This window comes from Vicia villosa, unplaced genomic scaffold (genome assembly GCF_029867415.1).
Source record: "Vicia villosa cultivar HV-30 ecotype Madison, WI unplaced genomic scaffold, Vvil1.0 ctg.000534F_1_1, whole genome shotgun sequence".
Taxonomy (NCBI): Eukaryota; Viridiplantae; Streptophyta; class Magnoliopsida; order Fabales; family Fabaceae; genus Vicia; species Vicia villosa.
Window position 1 is genome coordinate 163,086 of NW_026705246.1, and position 18,069 is coordinate 181,154.

The 18,069-nt window shown below is 33.1% G+C and overlaps 1 protein-coding gene across 1 annotated transcript; it reads right to left on the reverse strand.

Moving 5' to 3' along the window:
• Positions 1-12,295: 12,295 nt before the first annotated feature.
• Positions 12,296-14,136, reverse strand: LOC131629203 (uncharacterized). The gene is made up of 7 exons (XM_058899998.1): positions 13,967-14,136; positions 13,824-13,895; positions 13,640-13,710; positions 13,402-13,549; positions 12,947-13,027; positions 12,733-12,834; positions 12,296-12,579 (listed from the first exon to the last, which is right to left on the reverse strand). The coding sequence occupies exons 1-7, from the start codon at positions 14,099-14,101 to the stop codon at positions 12,490-12,492; spliced, it is 699 nt and encodes a 232-aa protein (XP_058755981.1). The 5' UTR covers positions 14,102-14,136; the 3' UTR covers positions 12,296-12,489.
• Positions 14,137-18,069: the final 3,933 nt, after the last annotated feature.

An 18,069-nucleotide genomic window follows, 5' to 3' on the forward strand; every position in this document is an offset into this window, starting at 1 on the left:
TTCGCTTTTAAATTTCAGAAAGAAACCGAATGTGATTAGTTCAGCGAGTGCAGGAACATGATCATGATTCTCGCGTAAAACGCCTTCAGATATTGCTTCAGAGAAATTTGAAGCATGTTTCATTTCATCGCCGCGAACACTATCCATCTTCTGGATTATAAACATAGAACTTTGACTTTCCCAGCGCACCCCTTTGTTTGATTTTTTTGTAATGACGTCCCCTGATGATAATGATAAACTATAGCTTACATTGATTGGCTCCTTTGTCTCGCGGAAACTCAAGTTGACAAGACTTTGAACAGCTTCATGTCTCTTACTTTGTTCCATTTGCAGGCTACAACATGCAAGAAAACCAAGAATAAGCTTAACCAACCCCCTTAAGTTGAGAATATTACTTGGATCAACATGCTCGAGTTCAACATCATCATTCACAACAGATGATTCTTCTTTGGTTAGTGACTCAGAGATATTTCTAGCACCAACTTTTCTGTAAATATCAGATAGTTTACTCTTGAACAATGGTGTCATGTTATGCTTAGGATACCATACAAAAACTTTCTCGCTCTCAAAAAGCTTCTTCATATGAAGGTTATCTGGAATAAAAACATCTTCCTTATCGGCCAGAAGTATATCATTATTTCCTGATGTCGTAGGTAGTTTCTTCAAACTGTCAGCTCGAGTACCGCTCGCCATCGCTTAACGACGAGGGAGGGTTGATGATCACACCTTTTGAGATCAAGAACGACGAAGATTTAGCGGTTATGTGGACAACGTTCGACCGATTTTCTTCGAAAGGCCCGATCGAGTTGGACGCCAAACTTCAAAGATCGGCGGACGACGTTATCAAAATGTTGACTCATCCCCACCTACCCGTGTTCAACAATATGTAACTTTAATTTTCAGTAATATTATCGTTGTAATCTTCACCCAATTAAATAAAGCGAATCGTTGTTGTTTTTCATTTTTCTTCTGTCCAGACATAAATTCGGAGGTTCATTTCCGAATTCCATCATGGGGGGTGAGTTCGGAGATGAACTTCCGAAACACCACATTTTCTGAAAATGTAACTTTATTTCGGAGATGCATCTCCGAAATCAATATTTTATATTAAAAAAAACACGTTTTCGGAAGTTCATTTCCGAAAACACCTTTTTTTCAAAAAAAGGTACCGTTTCGGAAATGAACTTCCGAAACAAGGGGTAATGTTGTAAATTCACCAGGGGTGGGCAAGAAGGTTAGGAGGTGGGTGAAGAAATTCTCTTAAAATTTAGGTTATGTGGGTATCAATTTTCATCCATAAAAGAATTCATATTTCACTTATTAATCTTGAATTTTAGGTTGGACAAATAGTCGATCAATTATTTGATCAACAAAGAAGCATAATCACAACCACTTTTCCAAAATAAAATGGATCCTAGAATCTAAGTCCAAGAGATTCTATCAATATTTCAATCCTAATATATGTTCTTATATTCCCATCTTCTCTTATATATATATATATATATATATATATATATATATATATATATATATATATATATATATATATATATATAGAGTGCATTAGCAAACATGAGAAACGCTAAGAAATATGAGAAATTTTATTTTCTAAGCAAACTTGATCATTGCGCCTAGTGGCCTAGTGTAAATTGTATATTTTTAGTTAAAATTTTTGTTTATTTTCTTAAAAATATTGATCATTTGGTTCATTTGATTCAAGCTATTAAGTTCAGTCAGATTCAAATTATTGACTTGAACACAAGTATTTTTGTGAGTTATAGTTTTAGTCGAATTCAAACTAAAAATGAAGTTTAAGATAACTCAACTCAAATTTCAAGTTGATCCGATTATTATTTTGATCGACTCAAATTTGACTTAGTTGAATTATTTTTTAGTCTTACACAAAATATATATATATATATATATATATATATATATATATATATATATATATATATATATATATATATATATATATATATATATATATATATATATATATATATATATATATATATATATATCATATGAGAATGCCTTCCCTATATGACAATGTGAGAATTAATATAAACTATTATATTTTAAAATAAATGGTGCAGATTATGTATGAATTTTTTTTTCTTTCTCCTCCATTATTAAAATAAATGATGTAGGAGAGAGAAAAATAGATTCATACATAATCTCCACCATTTATTTTAAAATCTAATGGTTCAGATTTATTCTCACATTCTCATATAAAAAAGACATTCTAATATATATATATATATATATATATATATATATATATATATATATATATATATATATATATATATATATATATATATATATATATATATTGTTATCAATAAATATTATTGTGGATGTCTATATGTATTCTAATCTTTCATCTTCGTATTCCCTATTAAGTGGTATAGTAAGGTTATGATTTTTCACCTTTCTAATGTCCTATAAATAATGTCCACTTTGCAATGTGATAATACTTCTTAAAGAAGATAATAGAATACCACTTTCTCTCTTACTTTCTCTAGTTCATCTCTATATTGTTTTTTGTTAATTTCATAACACGTTATCAGCACAAAGCTCTACCAAATTTTAAAAAAATTTTGAAGTCGTAACTATTAGAGGTAATATTAGTTAATTATTTTATTGTTTTACACTAATATATAATAGCACGCGGAGTTAAGAAATTGGGGGAGATCAAAATTATTGTGTGCCACAATGTTTTACTATCACAAAACAGATATAGCTAAGGCTTACTCAGTGCTTTGGAGAGTGTTGATGGAAGCAGAGCTAAAGCTATTGCTATGTGTCACACAGACGGATCAAAATGGAACCCAAAGCCTTTGGCATTTCAAGTCCTCAAAGTTAAACCTGGAACTGGTCCAGTTTGCCACCTCCTACCTCAGGATCATGTTGTTTAGATTCCCAAGTAGAAACAAACAAATCCCAACGGTGAAATTGAAGAATATTTATCCAGTTGTAACAGAAAATAGTGAACTATGAAATTTAATCTAGTACTTTATAATTACTGCTTTATTTTACTTCACTGTTTTAGATTTGCAATATTTGCTATGTTGTATTATTACAAGTATCATTTGGATGAAAATTTTACTAAGCACTGAGACTTCTTTATATTAAGACAATGCGCCAATTGGTATTAAATACGTAAATAAATCATGATTAAGAGCAACTAACAAATAATTAAAATAACCAGAGTTATTAAGGGCCCATGTCACCTGGGTTGGAACAAAGAAGTCATGGGCATTGATTCTACAACTCTCATCAGCATCATCTCCATTTTTGTCTTCTATCATCTTAAAGTCAACTGGATGCTCAACACACTGCATTACCAAACAAGATTATACATGTGATAAGAGAACCCAAACCGGAAGATTAGGTTCCTCCATGCCTGAAATAAACACTTATTAAAAAAGCCTTCCTTCAATCAAACAAGTACTTACAGAGGTAAATAGATAACTTATGGATAGCTCTTCTCCATTTTGATTCTTAATTATGATTTTTCCGACACGTGTCATCCAGAACCAAACATATGAACTGAAACTGATTGCTTTTTTAGCACCAGAATCTGAACTTTCAAATTCCAAGTGAATTTTTTCCGCATTTTTTCTCTATATTATTTTGCTAATCCTGCTCCATCTATTCATGGCATTCATCAAATTCATGCACTCAAGGAAAAACCGCAGTCTTTTCTATTGTCAGACTACAGAATATCCCAAGGAAGATTATTGTAGTACATGGGAGAGTTTTCCCAACAGATGGAAATCCCACGTACTTTCAAAGGGGCAGCAGAGTGCGATTCCAACCGTTTAATGTAATGGATATCAAAGTAGAATGCTGGTACTGTATCCCATAGATCCAAGAATGAATCAAGCCGACCGGGACTACTAACTGCACTGATGGGCCCTTGGCTGGAATTTTTCATTTTACCACTAGCCAAATTCTCCTTATGATCTTGTTGCCCTGCACCATGAGCATGGCATCCATCATGTATACTGGACTTATCATTTTGTTTCTGTAACTGACCAGAGAGAGAGGGTGGTAATATCATGAATTTTGCTACCTAAAAATGCCGAAGCATCCATTCCGGAATTTATTTGGTGAAAGAGTTAAAAACAAAACACAAGAGTGCACATGGACTAACTAGAAATATGATGCATTGCTATTTGCTAATGACATTTCACCTGAAAGCATCATCAAGAAAGCAGTGAAAAAAAAGTAGCATAAAGAATATGTTAATCCAATACTTTGCTGTTTAACATATATAGTTTCAAGGAATAAAACATGAACAACATAATCTCGACCATTATTGCTTCCTAAAAATGTTAGACTAATTAGATACAAATTTTCACACATTACCTTCTGTGGCCCATGATGAAGATTCAAAAAGTGCTTTCACTATTTCAGGAATGGATGCTTCCGCAATTGCAAGAGGCTTGCCTTATAAACCCGCTTTATAGAGCGCTCTTGCTCGAGAGCCCTGCAAATTAAATGGAAAAAAAGACATGGGAAAAGGTGAGTACTTTAACAAACCATAAGTTGTTTGAAGGAGTGTGTAAAACAGACATGGAACTTAGGCTACTTACTTTAACATTGGAAATGGTGGTAAGCTCAATAACTTCTTCTCTAACTCCAAATGATACACGATTTTGAAACTTGGCGACTAAGCCTTCAAGGTTATGCCACCCCAACCTCTCGCACAACACAACAACCATAGATACAAAGCGACCAGCATTTTCTTGCAAACCTCGAACCATTCCTCTGGCAACTTTTAATGATTCACAAAAGTATTCTTAAAAAAAGAGACCCTAATGTTTTAACCTTAAGTCTCAAACTGAAGTATTAAGCTTAAGCTCTAATAAGCTAGAATAATCCTAGGACATGTGCTTTAAGTTTCAAATTTTCTTGTTTGAACTGAAGAACATTTCGACACATAACATGTTTTTTTAAAAAAAAGTTGTTTAATCTATATAGACCTTTAGATGTTGTAACTTGCACGATAAATAACATAAAGGGCAATAAAAAGGATAAATTCCACTAATAATAAACAACAAGAATATAAAATTCTTGAAATGGTAAAAGTGTAAAAAAGATATAAAGATGGTGTTTTTACACGTACATTCTCAAACGACTCGTTTCTCATATGCAGGTACTTTGAGTACTTTACTGAGATTTTATACTAAAAAAATGAACGCATCTTTCCTAAATGCTAAAACTTATTTATATATATATATATATATATATATATATATATATATATATATATATATATATATATATATATATATATATATATATATATATATATATATATATATATATATATATATATATTAATTCGAACTAACCGTTCTCAACGGTCTTTCGATTAGAGCACGCCACGTTGTGCTCGGCATGCCTTCCTTTCGCCCTGACATTCCACGCGTCCTTTAACACAACAGATTAGGACAAAAAGGCAGTTACATCCTCATTCAACCTTAACTTCCCTGTCGAAATGATCCTCTTTGTCGAACTAAATATCAAACTTAGAAAAATATTTCTAAGTCCATGTCCAACATCTTTTCCTCACAAAAGGTGACTTCGAAAAGCATCCACTAATCATGCCAAATTTTATCGAAGACTTCCCATCTCCTCAAGATATTCCATTTCTTCCAACAACAACGTGGTGTCGAATTTACCAGCTAACAAATTTGCCCCCACAAATATGTCATTTTCGACGCACCAAAGAAAAAGACAATTTTTGAGTATAACATTTGACACCACATAACCCTTTTAGTTCATATGACGTCATAGTCATCATGACATTTGTCTCCAAACATCTTTTCAGACCATGCGTGTAGATTTTCTGCAATCATGGTATACCTAGGAACTAGGAGATCGTGGGTAGCTCAATAACTGCTACTACCCTCTAGGGAATCAAACGCATGACCCGTGTCCCACTCAGCAACCTCTTTCTCTTAATACTTGACGAAACGTTTCTAATTCTGCACTTACAAATACCCACTTTCTCATCATTTCAACGTTCCTTTCTCTTCCAAGTCTTCTGCAAACTTATTCTCTTTAATCTTCATCTTCCTTATTTCTTTCAACAACTTCTTCACGATCTCCATGGCGTCTTCCACCACAACAACCACCAAGAACACCAAAAAGTCCCAAGAAAACAAGAAGAAATTAGTCTTGTCGCTGGTACACAAGATTTTGGGGCCTCAAGTTATTGGGAACCAACAATACTTCCCAGAATTGTTCACCGAAGAACAACGAACCATTAACAATTCTCAAGTATTACTCCCAATTTCTGTAACTCAAAGGTACATGCAATGCTAGGTCCTATAGCTAACCCTGTAGTTGATCAGGAAAAATTTAAGCACTTTTTTTCCTACGTATGATAGATATTAGCCCATACGGAACGTTAGAAAACCTAGATCGACATATGAGGTTCATACCGCCGAAAAACTACATTTTGATTGCTAAGGCAATCCTTCGTCAAATGAGCCTATTAAGCTAGGCTTTATGAACAACAACTTTAGGGTATTTCAATCCGCCCCCCAGCTAAAGAAGATGATTACTTAGCTTCGATAGCAAAAATAGAAAAGAAGAAATCCCAATTCTGGAAAGATATGACCCCCTTATTGTTCGAGTATCATTAGAAGAAAATTTGCAGACTGCGACGGTTAAAACCGCCGCAATTTACAATCTACGACGGTTGCAACACCGTCGCGAAATTATATGTCCCCAACCCATTTCACGACGGTTGTCAAAACTGTCACACCAACCGTCGCGTTAGTTTACGACGCGTTGGAACTGACTTAAACTAGAAATCGCGACGGTTAATAACCATCGTGAATATGACTTTGATTTTTGTTTTCGTTGTTCGCGACGGTTTAAAACAGCCGTGAATTTGATATCTTGACAATTGGAACCGTCGTAATTTTATAGGATGTTTTGTTATTACTCTATATCCGCTGGTAAAATCGCAGATATTTTTGCAGGTAAATTGTTAGGAATTTTCAAATCCGCAGGTAATATTGCAGATATTTTTGCAGGTAAATCCTCAAAAAATTTCAAATCCGCAGTTGATATATTTCTAAAATTAAAAAAAATACGTTCAATTATGGTTTAATAAAGATCCATAAATTTCAAATTCTAATAATAATAATATATATATATATATATATATATATATATATATATATATATATATATATATATATATATATATATATATATATATATATATATATATATATATATATATATATATATATATACATACACATTCAACTATGGTTTAATTAAGATTCATAAATCTCAAATTCCAATATCTCAAATTCTAATAAAAATTAGGACATCATAATAGAAAAAAAACACTCAGCAAAATATTGGCTAGTTTCTATGTCAAGATAATTTATCGATGATTTTAGTAGGAAGCTATAGAAATACCTAATCAAGAGGAAGGATGAGGTATTTGATGTGTTCAAGAAGTTCAATTCCATGGTTGAGCGGCAAAGTGATCACACAATAAAAATTCTCAAAATGGATGGTGGAGGTGAGTATACCTCGAATGAGTTTGGGAATTATTGTGATGAGGAGGGTATAGTGCGTGAGGTTGTGCCACTTTATACACCTTAGTAAAATGGAGTTGCCGAGAGGAAAAATCGTATGATAATGAACATGGTTTGTAGTGTGTTGAAGGGTAAAAGCTTGCCGAAGGAATTGTGGGGTGAAGTCCTTTCTACAGCCCCTTATTTGTTGAATAGGTGCCCTACAAAGAAGCTAGACAAAGTGACTCCAGAAGAGGTATGGAGTAGATTTAAACCAAGTTTAAGTTATTTGAAAGTTTTTGGTTCGGTTGCATTTCGACATATTTCGGGTCGGCTTCGAAAGAAGTTGGATCTTAATGGATAATTGATGTTACTTGTTGGTTACCATCCTACCGGAGGTTACAAGTTGTTCGATGTGAAGAGCAAGAAGATCGTAATCAGCCGTGATGTAGTTGTGGATGAGGTGAGGTTGTTTGACACTAGAAAAATGGCCATGACAGAGGTGGATATTGATTACCCTCATGATGGACATCAATTTCCTTCATGATTTTTGCATAATGAAGCTACTCGAATTGGTTCTGAAGAGGTGGAATACAGAAAATCAGCATTCTAAAAATTCTGATCAGCAGCCAGTCGAAGTCGAAATCGGCGAATCAAGTAGACGACCAGCTAGGCAAAGAGGTTTGCCTCAGAGGCTTCGAGATTGCAAAGTATTCCGGGATAATGAGAATAACTATGATGGTGATCTCATTCACTTTGCGCTTATGGCCAAATCCGAGCCCGTTAGCACGGAGGAGGCATTAAGCAATCCAAAATGGTTGTGTGCAATGAAAGAAGAACTAGAATCGATCGAGAAGAATAGTACTTGTGAGATGGTTAATTTATTCGGAACAAACGAAGGAAATCGGTGTGTGTTGGGTCTATAAGGTGAAGGCTAATCCAAAAGGTGAAATTGTCAAGCATAAAGCTCGACTTGTTGCGAAGGGATTTTTGCAAAGAGAAGGTATAGAATTTGATGAGGTGTTTGCACTGGTGGCTAGGCGGGAAACCATTAGGCTAGTTATTGGCATTGCGAATTGCAACATTTGATCGATGAATCCAATTGATGTGAAATCCGCGTTTTTGATCGATCCACTTGAGGATAAAGTTTATGTAGAACAACCCCCTAGTTTTGTTGTGACAAATCAAGAGGGAGAGATCTACAAATTGAAGAAGCGCTCTATGGTTTGAAACAAGCTCCAAGAGCTTAGAAAAAACGCATACATGGTTTCCTAGTCGATGTTGGCTTTAAGAAGTGTGTTTCAGAGCATGGCGTCTATGTGAAAACGGATGCGAGCAAAGATGTGATAATACTTTGCTTATATGTGGACGATTTGTTGATCACAGGCATCAATGAGTTAAGCATTTCTAAGTTCAAGGGTGAGCTTATAGAGGAGTTTGAAATGAATGACCTTGGTATCATGACTTACTTTCTTGGCATAGAGTTCCACAAGTCAAAATTAGGACTGCTTATGCATCAAAGAAAGTATGCACTTGAGATATTGAAGAGGTGTAATATGGAGCATTGCAATGCTGCCAATACACCAGCTGAAACAAGGTTGCAGTTATCCAAAAGTGATGATGAGTAGGATGTGGATCCAACATAATATAGGAAATTGATTGGATTGTTGCGTTATCTATGCAATACTTGGCAAGATTTGGCGTTTAGTATCGGTATTGTGAGTAAATTCATAGAGATACTGAAGGTGTCTCACTTGGCAGCAGTTAAGAGGATCCTACGATACACAGAGGTACTCTTGGATGCGGAATTCTTTTTCCTGCGGTTGACATGGTCATAAAGTGGGAATTGCTCGGTTACATGGATTCCAATTGGTGCAGAGATAAGGACGATCGAAAGTCTACGGCTGGTTATGTCTTTATGTTTGGAGGAACTCCAATATCTTGGTGTTCTAAAAGGAACATGTGGTGACACTCTCTTCTTGTGAGGCCGAGTATATCATGGTGTCATTGTGTGCGTGTCAGGTTGTGTGGCTTGTGAATCTGCTGGAAGAGCTGAGCAACAAAGTGGAAGAAGTTGTCACACTCTTGTTTGATAACGTTTCAGCTATTAGTCTTGATAAGAATCCTATAGCACATGGAAGAAGCAAGCATATTGAGATGAGGTTTCATTACTTGAGGGATTTGGTGTGTTCAAGCCAGTTGCGATTAGGATACTGCCGAAGCAAGAACAAGTTGAGAATTTGTTAGCGAAAGGTGTAACAAATGTGGTGTTCAAGAAGCTAGTGACAAGTTTAGGTATGAAGAACTTGAAGCATTTGAATTAAGGTGGTGAATTGAAGTCCTTGATAATTCAAATGCACTGTGGAAGCTTTTGAGACTGTTTCGTGGAAAGCAGCTTATGGGAAAAGCACTTTTGGAAGTCTGAAAAAACAAAATATCGAGGAGGAAATGGATTACCCTAACAGGGGTAACTGGTTTCCTGAAGCCAATGTAGTTTTTATTTTTGATTTCTCAGTTTTGGATAATCGATTTCCGTTGCAATATTTTGTGTTCTTAGCTGTTTGAAGGGCCTGTTTGGTTCCACCTTGTATTATTGTATCTTATAAATACCCCTCATGTAACATTAGTTAAAAGTTAATACCATTTGTTAATATTTTTCTCAATTACTCTCTCTCTCTCTCTCTCTCTCACTCACTCACTAAATATCTCATTTTTCTCCACCTTCTCAAATTCTCTATTTTCTCCATTGATTCACCTAGGGATGGCAATTTGACCCATCCCTGGTGGGTACCCACAAAAATATCCACAATGGGTAGGGTAAAAACCCGCATAAATGGGTACGGGCACGGGCTCGGGTAATTACCCACTTAAATAAGCGGGTATGGGTGCGGGTATGGGCAACTTAGTACCCAGCCCGCCCCATACCCGCACAACATATATATTTATATATTTTGATTTATATTATTATATTAAAATAAATGTCTATCAATTTTCAAAAATACATCGATGTTAAATCATTATATATGTAACATAAATGTTTGTTTATTTCATAATTTAACAATAATTTTTTTGAAAATATTTAAATGATACTAAAAACTTAAAATTATATGATATTTTATAGTTGATATACTTATTTTTTATTAGAAATGCGAGTAACGGGTACGGATATGGGTACATACATACCCAGGGGGCACGGGTACGGGTGCTAAAGTTGTTACCCAAACGGGTATGGGCTCGGATACAGGGATTTTTTCTAACCGCGGATATGGGGATGGGTACTATAGTACCCTACCCATACCGTGCCCATTGCCATCCAATCACCTATAAACTTTGTATGGGGAGAGAAGAAAGAATGAATCACCATAAAAAATAGTTTTTTTTTTTTCAGGGGACTATTTGAACTAACATTTAATTACATGGATTTCAATCACCTACCTACTTTAGGTTTTAGACTTTTCACATAGTAAATTAACCATATGGTAATGTCATTCAAATCACATATATTATAGTGTTCGAATTTCTTAAACTAAAACAAACAACTTGATTCGAATGACATAAAGTATAATTCAGATTATGTGATTCAATTGACCTTTCAATATGATTCAAATCAACCAGGTCAAGGACTAATATTTCAATATAATAGGTGTCTTAAGAGCATTCATTAACATCACTTTTTACTAGAACACTTTGTACTTTGTTATTTTTAAAGTTTTTGTTATTTGCTTAATTACTTGGTAACTTAGAGTTCTAGTTCTATTTATTTCAATTATTATACTTTCTTCATGTTATTATTTTGTTAATTATTCATCTATTTACTTTACTTATAGTGCTTTATATTATTGTTGTAATTTATCTTATCTTGAATGAGTAAACTCATAGGAATTAGGGGGTTATGTAAGTCTATCTTATGATGAACTTCTACTAGTATATGTTTGTGTAATCATGAGATAGTTTAAAGACAATAGTTTATTTTAGAACTTGGGTTCTTATTGCACACTTATGATTGTTGCGAACACAAGATCAATAGAGATGTCGTTCATGTATCGAAAGATAATGAATCAATATCCGAAAGCAACTTGCTAAACAATTAAGTTCGAGGCGTCACTGACAAGGCGACTTGATCTCAATTGAGAAACAATCATGAAATGCGACGTCGTGTGACAAGGTGTATGCCCTCGATTGCCAAATAGTCATGCTTATAAAATGTTTAGTGGCACACGCTACGAAAACGGGATTATTTTCTACTTCTATAAAAAAAAAACCTAAGAACTTCTTGTGATTCAAAATATATGCAAATAGCAGAGGCAAATCTAGATAGACAAAATATAATTCTCATGTCTTGCCTTTGCTATTATTATTATTATTATTATTATTATTATTATTATTATTATTATTATTATTATCTCTTTTATTTTTCTGCTAAAAAAGAAATCACTATTGATCACTTTAGATAAGTAAAGTTAACATAAATCTTGGTAATCAATCACTTCCCTGTATGATTGAACTTTTGTATTTGACACAAGCCGTAGACTTGCGATTAACATAGTATCATGATTAATCTTGACTTTTAATATTTTAAAAAAATTAATAATATTTGTAAGCTATATTTAAAAAACGAATACTAAAACGTGTTTAATAATATGTAAAGAATCTTCTATATAAGTACAAACAATGCATGTTTTAGATTAACATGTTATTTGTACAAGTGATAACATAAAAATGAAGTTGGTTGTTCAATATCTTTGGGCTATTGTGTGGTAGATAGGAGACACACCATCATTAATACGGCAAGGGAATATGCATTTCAATATAAATCACATTCTTTTTTATAAAAAAAATAATATACATTCATACACAAAACAAAACATTGGAATTTTAGAGAGCATCATCATAATGCATTTCTACACAAATTAAAGAAAATAACAAATTAATAATGTGAATGTCTTAAAATTGCAATATGTGGTGTTCCATTTTGTTCATCATCTGCATCAGACATTGATGAGTCATCATCAGAATCCTGTTAAGCAGAGGAAAAATCGTTCATTAGTTGTGTGGTTGCAATTTCATAAATCAAAACTCATAATCAAAATATTAATCTGTCAAAACAAAAGATGTTAACATAAATAATTAGATGAAAAATACTTTTGAATTAATTAATTAATTAATTAACCTGATGTTGATAATGACGCTGGATACTTTTATGAATGGCACCCATAGTCCTAATAATTATGAACATAGGTATAATAATTCCACTGGCCCTTAGTATGAAAATCTACAAACACATTAATGCATAAAGTTAGAAGATCAATGATTCATAAAGTATGTAGTTATTTCTTATTTTTGAGATTAACAAAACTGGAAACAATCAATTAAGTAGTACTTACTGTGAGAATTGTAAATGGGTAATCTTCCATCCCACTTGTAAGCAAAGCAAAAAGATGTCTTAGAAGTAATATGAGAGTAAACTGCAAAAACAAAAATAACTAGTTAATTAAACCACTTTAAAATTAACTTACACTAATTTCAGTAATCTGCAGTTAGGGTGTGAGAATATGCCAAACTGAGTTAGACTTTGTCAATTATAAGTCTGACTTGAAATTGATGATCAATGAATCATTCATTTATGTAAATTGAATTAGTTGGATCATGATTAGACAATTCAAATTTAAATTGAAAATAAAAAATTTCACTAGTCAATGGAGGAAATAATTGCAATCAACATTGAAGCCTTTGACCCATTAATTATTTTCCAATATGCTATATAGAATTAGTAGTACTATGTCATATGTCTCCATTTTCATTCCATTTAATGATTACAAATAAAAATAGAAAATCTTACAGCTAAAGCCAGTGATCGACAACAAAACGCGCTTCTATCTGCAGCATAGGTGCATTCAACGTAACTGTTTTCTCTTACACCTTCTTCATATTCAACTATTCTTCTGTTTAATGCTTCTTCTTCTCTCCTTGATATTTCAAGGCTATATCTGTAAATTCCCAATCAAAATTAGTTCTAATTATACAAATTTACCAAAAATTTAATTTCAGAAAAATGCTATATTAGGGGAATCAATCACCTAATAGTCATTACTTCATTAGATTTTTTACATTTCTCTGGTGGCGGTGCTGTATATCCAGGTTCATATTGCTGCAAAAATTAATATTTATATATAGTAATAAATAAAAATTCATTTTCGTTAAACCAACTCAGTTGATAACCGTGCAGAACATCAGATGCAGAAACTAACTATTCATACGTACTTGTAAACAAATTTCACAAGTTGTGTTTCCTTTCTCATTGCACCATGTCTGAATGCAATCTCTATGAGCAAACTGCGAAAAATTCAAAATGTCAATGAAAAAAATGAGAAAATCAAGAAAAGCTTAAGAAATTCTGATTTTACCTTAACTGTTCCAGAACAAGCACAAGGAGCTTCTAAGCTTTTGAAGCTTTCAAATTCTTCTTCATGACATATTCTACAACGAGAAAATCCAGAAATGGATTTCAAATCATCAATGAACAAAACAACATCTCCCATGTTTCTGAAAACTTGTGCTTTTTTGGTTTTCAAATTTTGTGTCTGGCACGCTCTGTTTTCTCTTCTCTCTAGAGTCTAGGATTTATATATAAATTTTAAAAATTGGATTTACAATATTGTCCTTGTATTACTTTTCAAGAAATTATTATGTTAATATTAATAAGAGTAGGACTTTTTCTCTTTATTGTTAATCATTTTTCTTATTATTTATTTAATTTATGGAACCTTAATATTAGAGCAACAAAAATGTTTGACCTCTTCAATATAACAAATGGACTTGAAATTAAGAGTCAAAGAAAATTTCATTTTGGCATGCTTTGAAGGTATGAAGAATTTAATTTAGTCAAAATAAATAAGAAAACATACATGAAAATTTATATGCTTGCACTCTAAAATATTTAAAATATCACTTAAATTTTTGTAAATTTTTTGTTTTGATTCTTATTTAAAAAATTTGCACCTAATATTTTACCATCATTTCTTATTAAAAAAAATACATTGCTCCTTCTCTTTCAACTCAAGACCAAGCAACTACTTGATACGCACAACTATTTCTTACATGCACACAAATATTGTATTTATTTTGAGCCACTTTATTTAAAGACACGAATATTTTATGATGAATAGTAAAAGGATTTCAAATTTCTCTGAAAAAATAAAAGTAAATAGTGAAATTGTAACAAAAACATCACAAGAAGGAATTGATGAAAAAAAATAAGAGAAAAGATAGTCAGACTTTTAATATTGTGCCACGATAATTCTTTAGTTTTCTATGTTATTTTGACTATTTTAATGTGTTTTTTAAGTTTAGTTTATTTCTGTTTTCATTTTAATTTTCTTACTTATTTTTTGAATAAATAATTATTTACACCATTCTGTTGAGCATGTCATAACTTGAGTTACAGGATGTCATTTGACACGTTCTAATACGTGTTGAAAAGGTGAAAGTATAAGCTACGAGTTTCATGTTGAAATCAGAAGCCATATCGAAGGGCAGCAGAGTCGAATAATTAATTTTCATTTCAGACTTAAGAAAATAAATAGTTTTGTGTCGGTTTTCATGATTTATGGGTCAGTTGCTCTTAGTGTCCAATTTCCTTTGTTATATTTAAATAATTTTCACAGCCTTAGGGCTTTCATTTAGTTGTATACGAATTAGAGAGAGCATTAGGATTATATGGCCGATTAAACTCCAAGGTTAATTTACTGTTTTAGAATTCCATCAAGACTTTGAGGTTATTATATTATCAGTTTTCATTCAATTCCTTTCAATTATGTTTTGTGTATTCTTGTTTGCTTAATTCGAGTTCAATATAATAATGTTGATTACATTTGAGATATTGAATGTTCCTTAACTTCGCGTGTTAACTTAGCTTATTCGTTAGCTTCGCCCGATCTTCAGCCGTCATGCTTGACTCTGTAAGTGAGTGTTTCGAATTACGTTGAATTTTTTTCTAGAAAATCAGAAAAATTTCTCTTTATGCGTGAATGAGTTGATCAATTGTATTTATAACATCATTCAATAATAAAACTCAAAATTATCAGAAGAAATGTTCCTTCGTTTGGAAGAAAGCCTCCATAACGCCCAACCTCGGGTGAATTTAGTGCATAAGGTCGTCTCCAGAAGAAATCGCTCCGCACAGGCAGAGCCGTCCGTAGCACCTGAACTCTGAGGAGGAGAATTGTACTTTCCACCTTTAGACCGCTCCTTTAATTTATGGACTTTTCCCTCCTCCGATGTTGTTATGTTATATCTTCGGATCGTGATGAATACCAACCAATCTGGGAGCAGCCAAAGCATCCTTTATGTTCTCGGATCTTGGAAAGTGAGATCTCCAAATCAATGCAAAAGCCAAACAAGTTAGGAGAATGTGACGTACAACTTGTCAACGAACGACTTAACTATTATGATGTCGGCGAAGTTTCCAAATGAAAATTATTGGCATTGACACTAGTCGGACCGGCTAGACTGTATTTCAACAATCTTCTCAAGAGTTTCATCAAATCGTGGACAGTTTTTTGCAATTGACTTACCGCATATTTCACCAACTAGAAAAGACAACCAATTATTATAGCATCATGCAAGGATCAATGGAGAGTTTACGGTCGTACAACGTTCGATTTACTCAAGTCTAAATAGAAGTAGAGGGAACCGAAAAATACCTCAAATGTTGGATCTTCAAAAATGGCCTTCTGCGTGATCATTCTTTGTGCACCAATTTGGGAAAGAAAATGGTGAAAACTACTCAAGATATGCTAGCTCAACCATATATACCACGTTGGAGGAGAAGCTGAACACCTGTTTTAATAATCCAACCTCTGCTACCAATGAGTACTGCAAACACCCACTAAGGAAGGAATCTCGTAAGCAAAGGGAAGATGCTGGTAAGGGGACATATGACTGGTATGATAAGTATACGCCTCTGAACACTTCCCTAGAAAAAGAACGAATAAAATTAAGTAAAAACGGTAACATAACATGCACCCCCTCTTCCTCTTGAAGGTTTATGTAATTGACTATTTTGGACGTCAAGTCTTCTAATTTAGGCCTTATTTCCAGTATAGTTGTTACCATTTGATTTAAGGCCTCCATAGCTTTCTTGGTGCATATCATTTTATTTAAGGTCTCATAGTCATTAAATTTATTTGCGTGTGTCATTGACAGTTATGACCTCATCATCCCCTTCCTCTTGAAGAGAATTCAACCTCCCCTTGAAATCATTATCACCTACATCAAAAGGAGGTAACTCAACCACATTAAATGTAGCACTTACATTATACTCACCGGGTAGCTCATATTTGTAAGCATTGTCATTGATCCTTTCAAGCACTTAGAAGGGTTCATCCCTTATTGGTTGAAGTTTAGATTTACTTTAATTATAAAAATATTTATTTCCTCATATGTACTCAAATCCAATCATCATGTTCAAAAAAATACTCTTTTCCTCCTATCAGTTTTCAATTTGCAATTTTACTTGCTCATACAATTTCTTAACAAAATTGCAAATTGTATGAGCAAGTAAAAATATTAAATTAAAAAGAAGTGTTAGGCAATGACAATAAATTGCAAATTGCAAATTTCCATCTTTTTATAGGGATAAGTTAATAAAGTATTTTCTTATCTTATCCTGTCGGATTCTAACTCAGCTCATATTCAGGATAACAACTTGAACTATTGAGGCATGATATGATAAGCTTCAGGATTTACTTATCATATTCTGTTGGTCATCAAACACTGAATTGCGATAGGATATGATATAGATATACTATCATATCTCCTATCCTGTCCACCAAACGGACCCTTAAAGGATTAAATTCATCAATAATCTAAAAAGTGAATATTGTGTAGTACTATGCCTAACTCTATTGAAATCAAACTCTACATGTGGTAGACATTCTTCTCAAATCTTCAATTTATTTTTAAGAAAACTTATAAGAAAAGTAGAAAGAGTTATGTTTACTACCTCAATTTTTCCATTCGTTAGTGGATGGCAAGTAGTGGAGAAAAGTAATTTTTGTCCACCTTACCCCATAAAGTTTTCTAAAAATGACTTAGAAACTTAGTGTCACGGTCTGAAACGAGGCTTCTTGGTAGACCATGAAGGCACACCACTTCTTTAAAGAATAAATCAGCAACATGAATCGCATCATTCACCTTTTTGCATTGTATGAAATGAGCCATCTTTGAGAACCTATCTAGAACAACAAATATAGAATCTTTCTCATTCTTTGTTTTAGGAAAACAAAAATAAAGTCCAAGGAGAAGTCAATCCAAGGATATTCAGGGGTAGGTAAAGGAGTGTAAATACAATGAGGGATAACTTTAGATTTGGCCTTTTAACGTGTTAGTTCCATGGTTTTTGTGATTGGCATAATTTTGATAAAACATGGATCTTAATTGATATTGAGTAAGATGTTGAAACATCTCGTCCTACCGTCATAACACGTTCAGTTGTTATGTGTTTTGA

What these genes read in the sequence shown, in the direction of transcription:
- LOC131629203 (XM_058899998.1), bottom strand. Translation starts at nt 14,101, where the DNA reads ATGGGAGATGTTGTTTTGTTCATTGATGATTTGAAATCCATTTCTGGA. An exon ending in CTTGTTCTGGAACAGTTAAG is followed by an intron (nt 13,896 to 13,966) that starts GTAAAATCAGAA and finishes AATTTTTCGCAG; the next exon opens with TTTGCTCATAGAGATTGCAT. An exon ending in ACCCATTTACAATTCTCACA is followed by an intron (nt 12,835 to 12,946) that starts GTAAGTACTACT and finishes ATGTGTTTGTAG; the next exon opens with ATTTTCATACTAAGGGCCAG.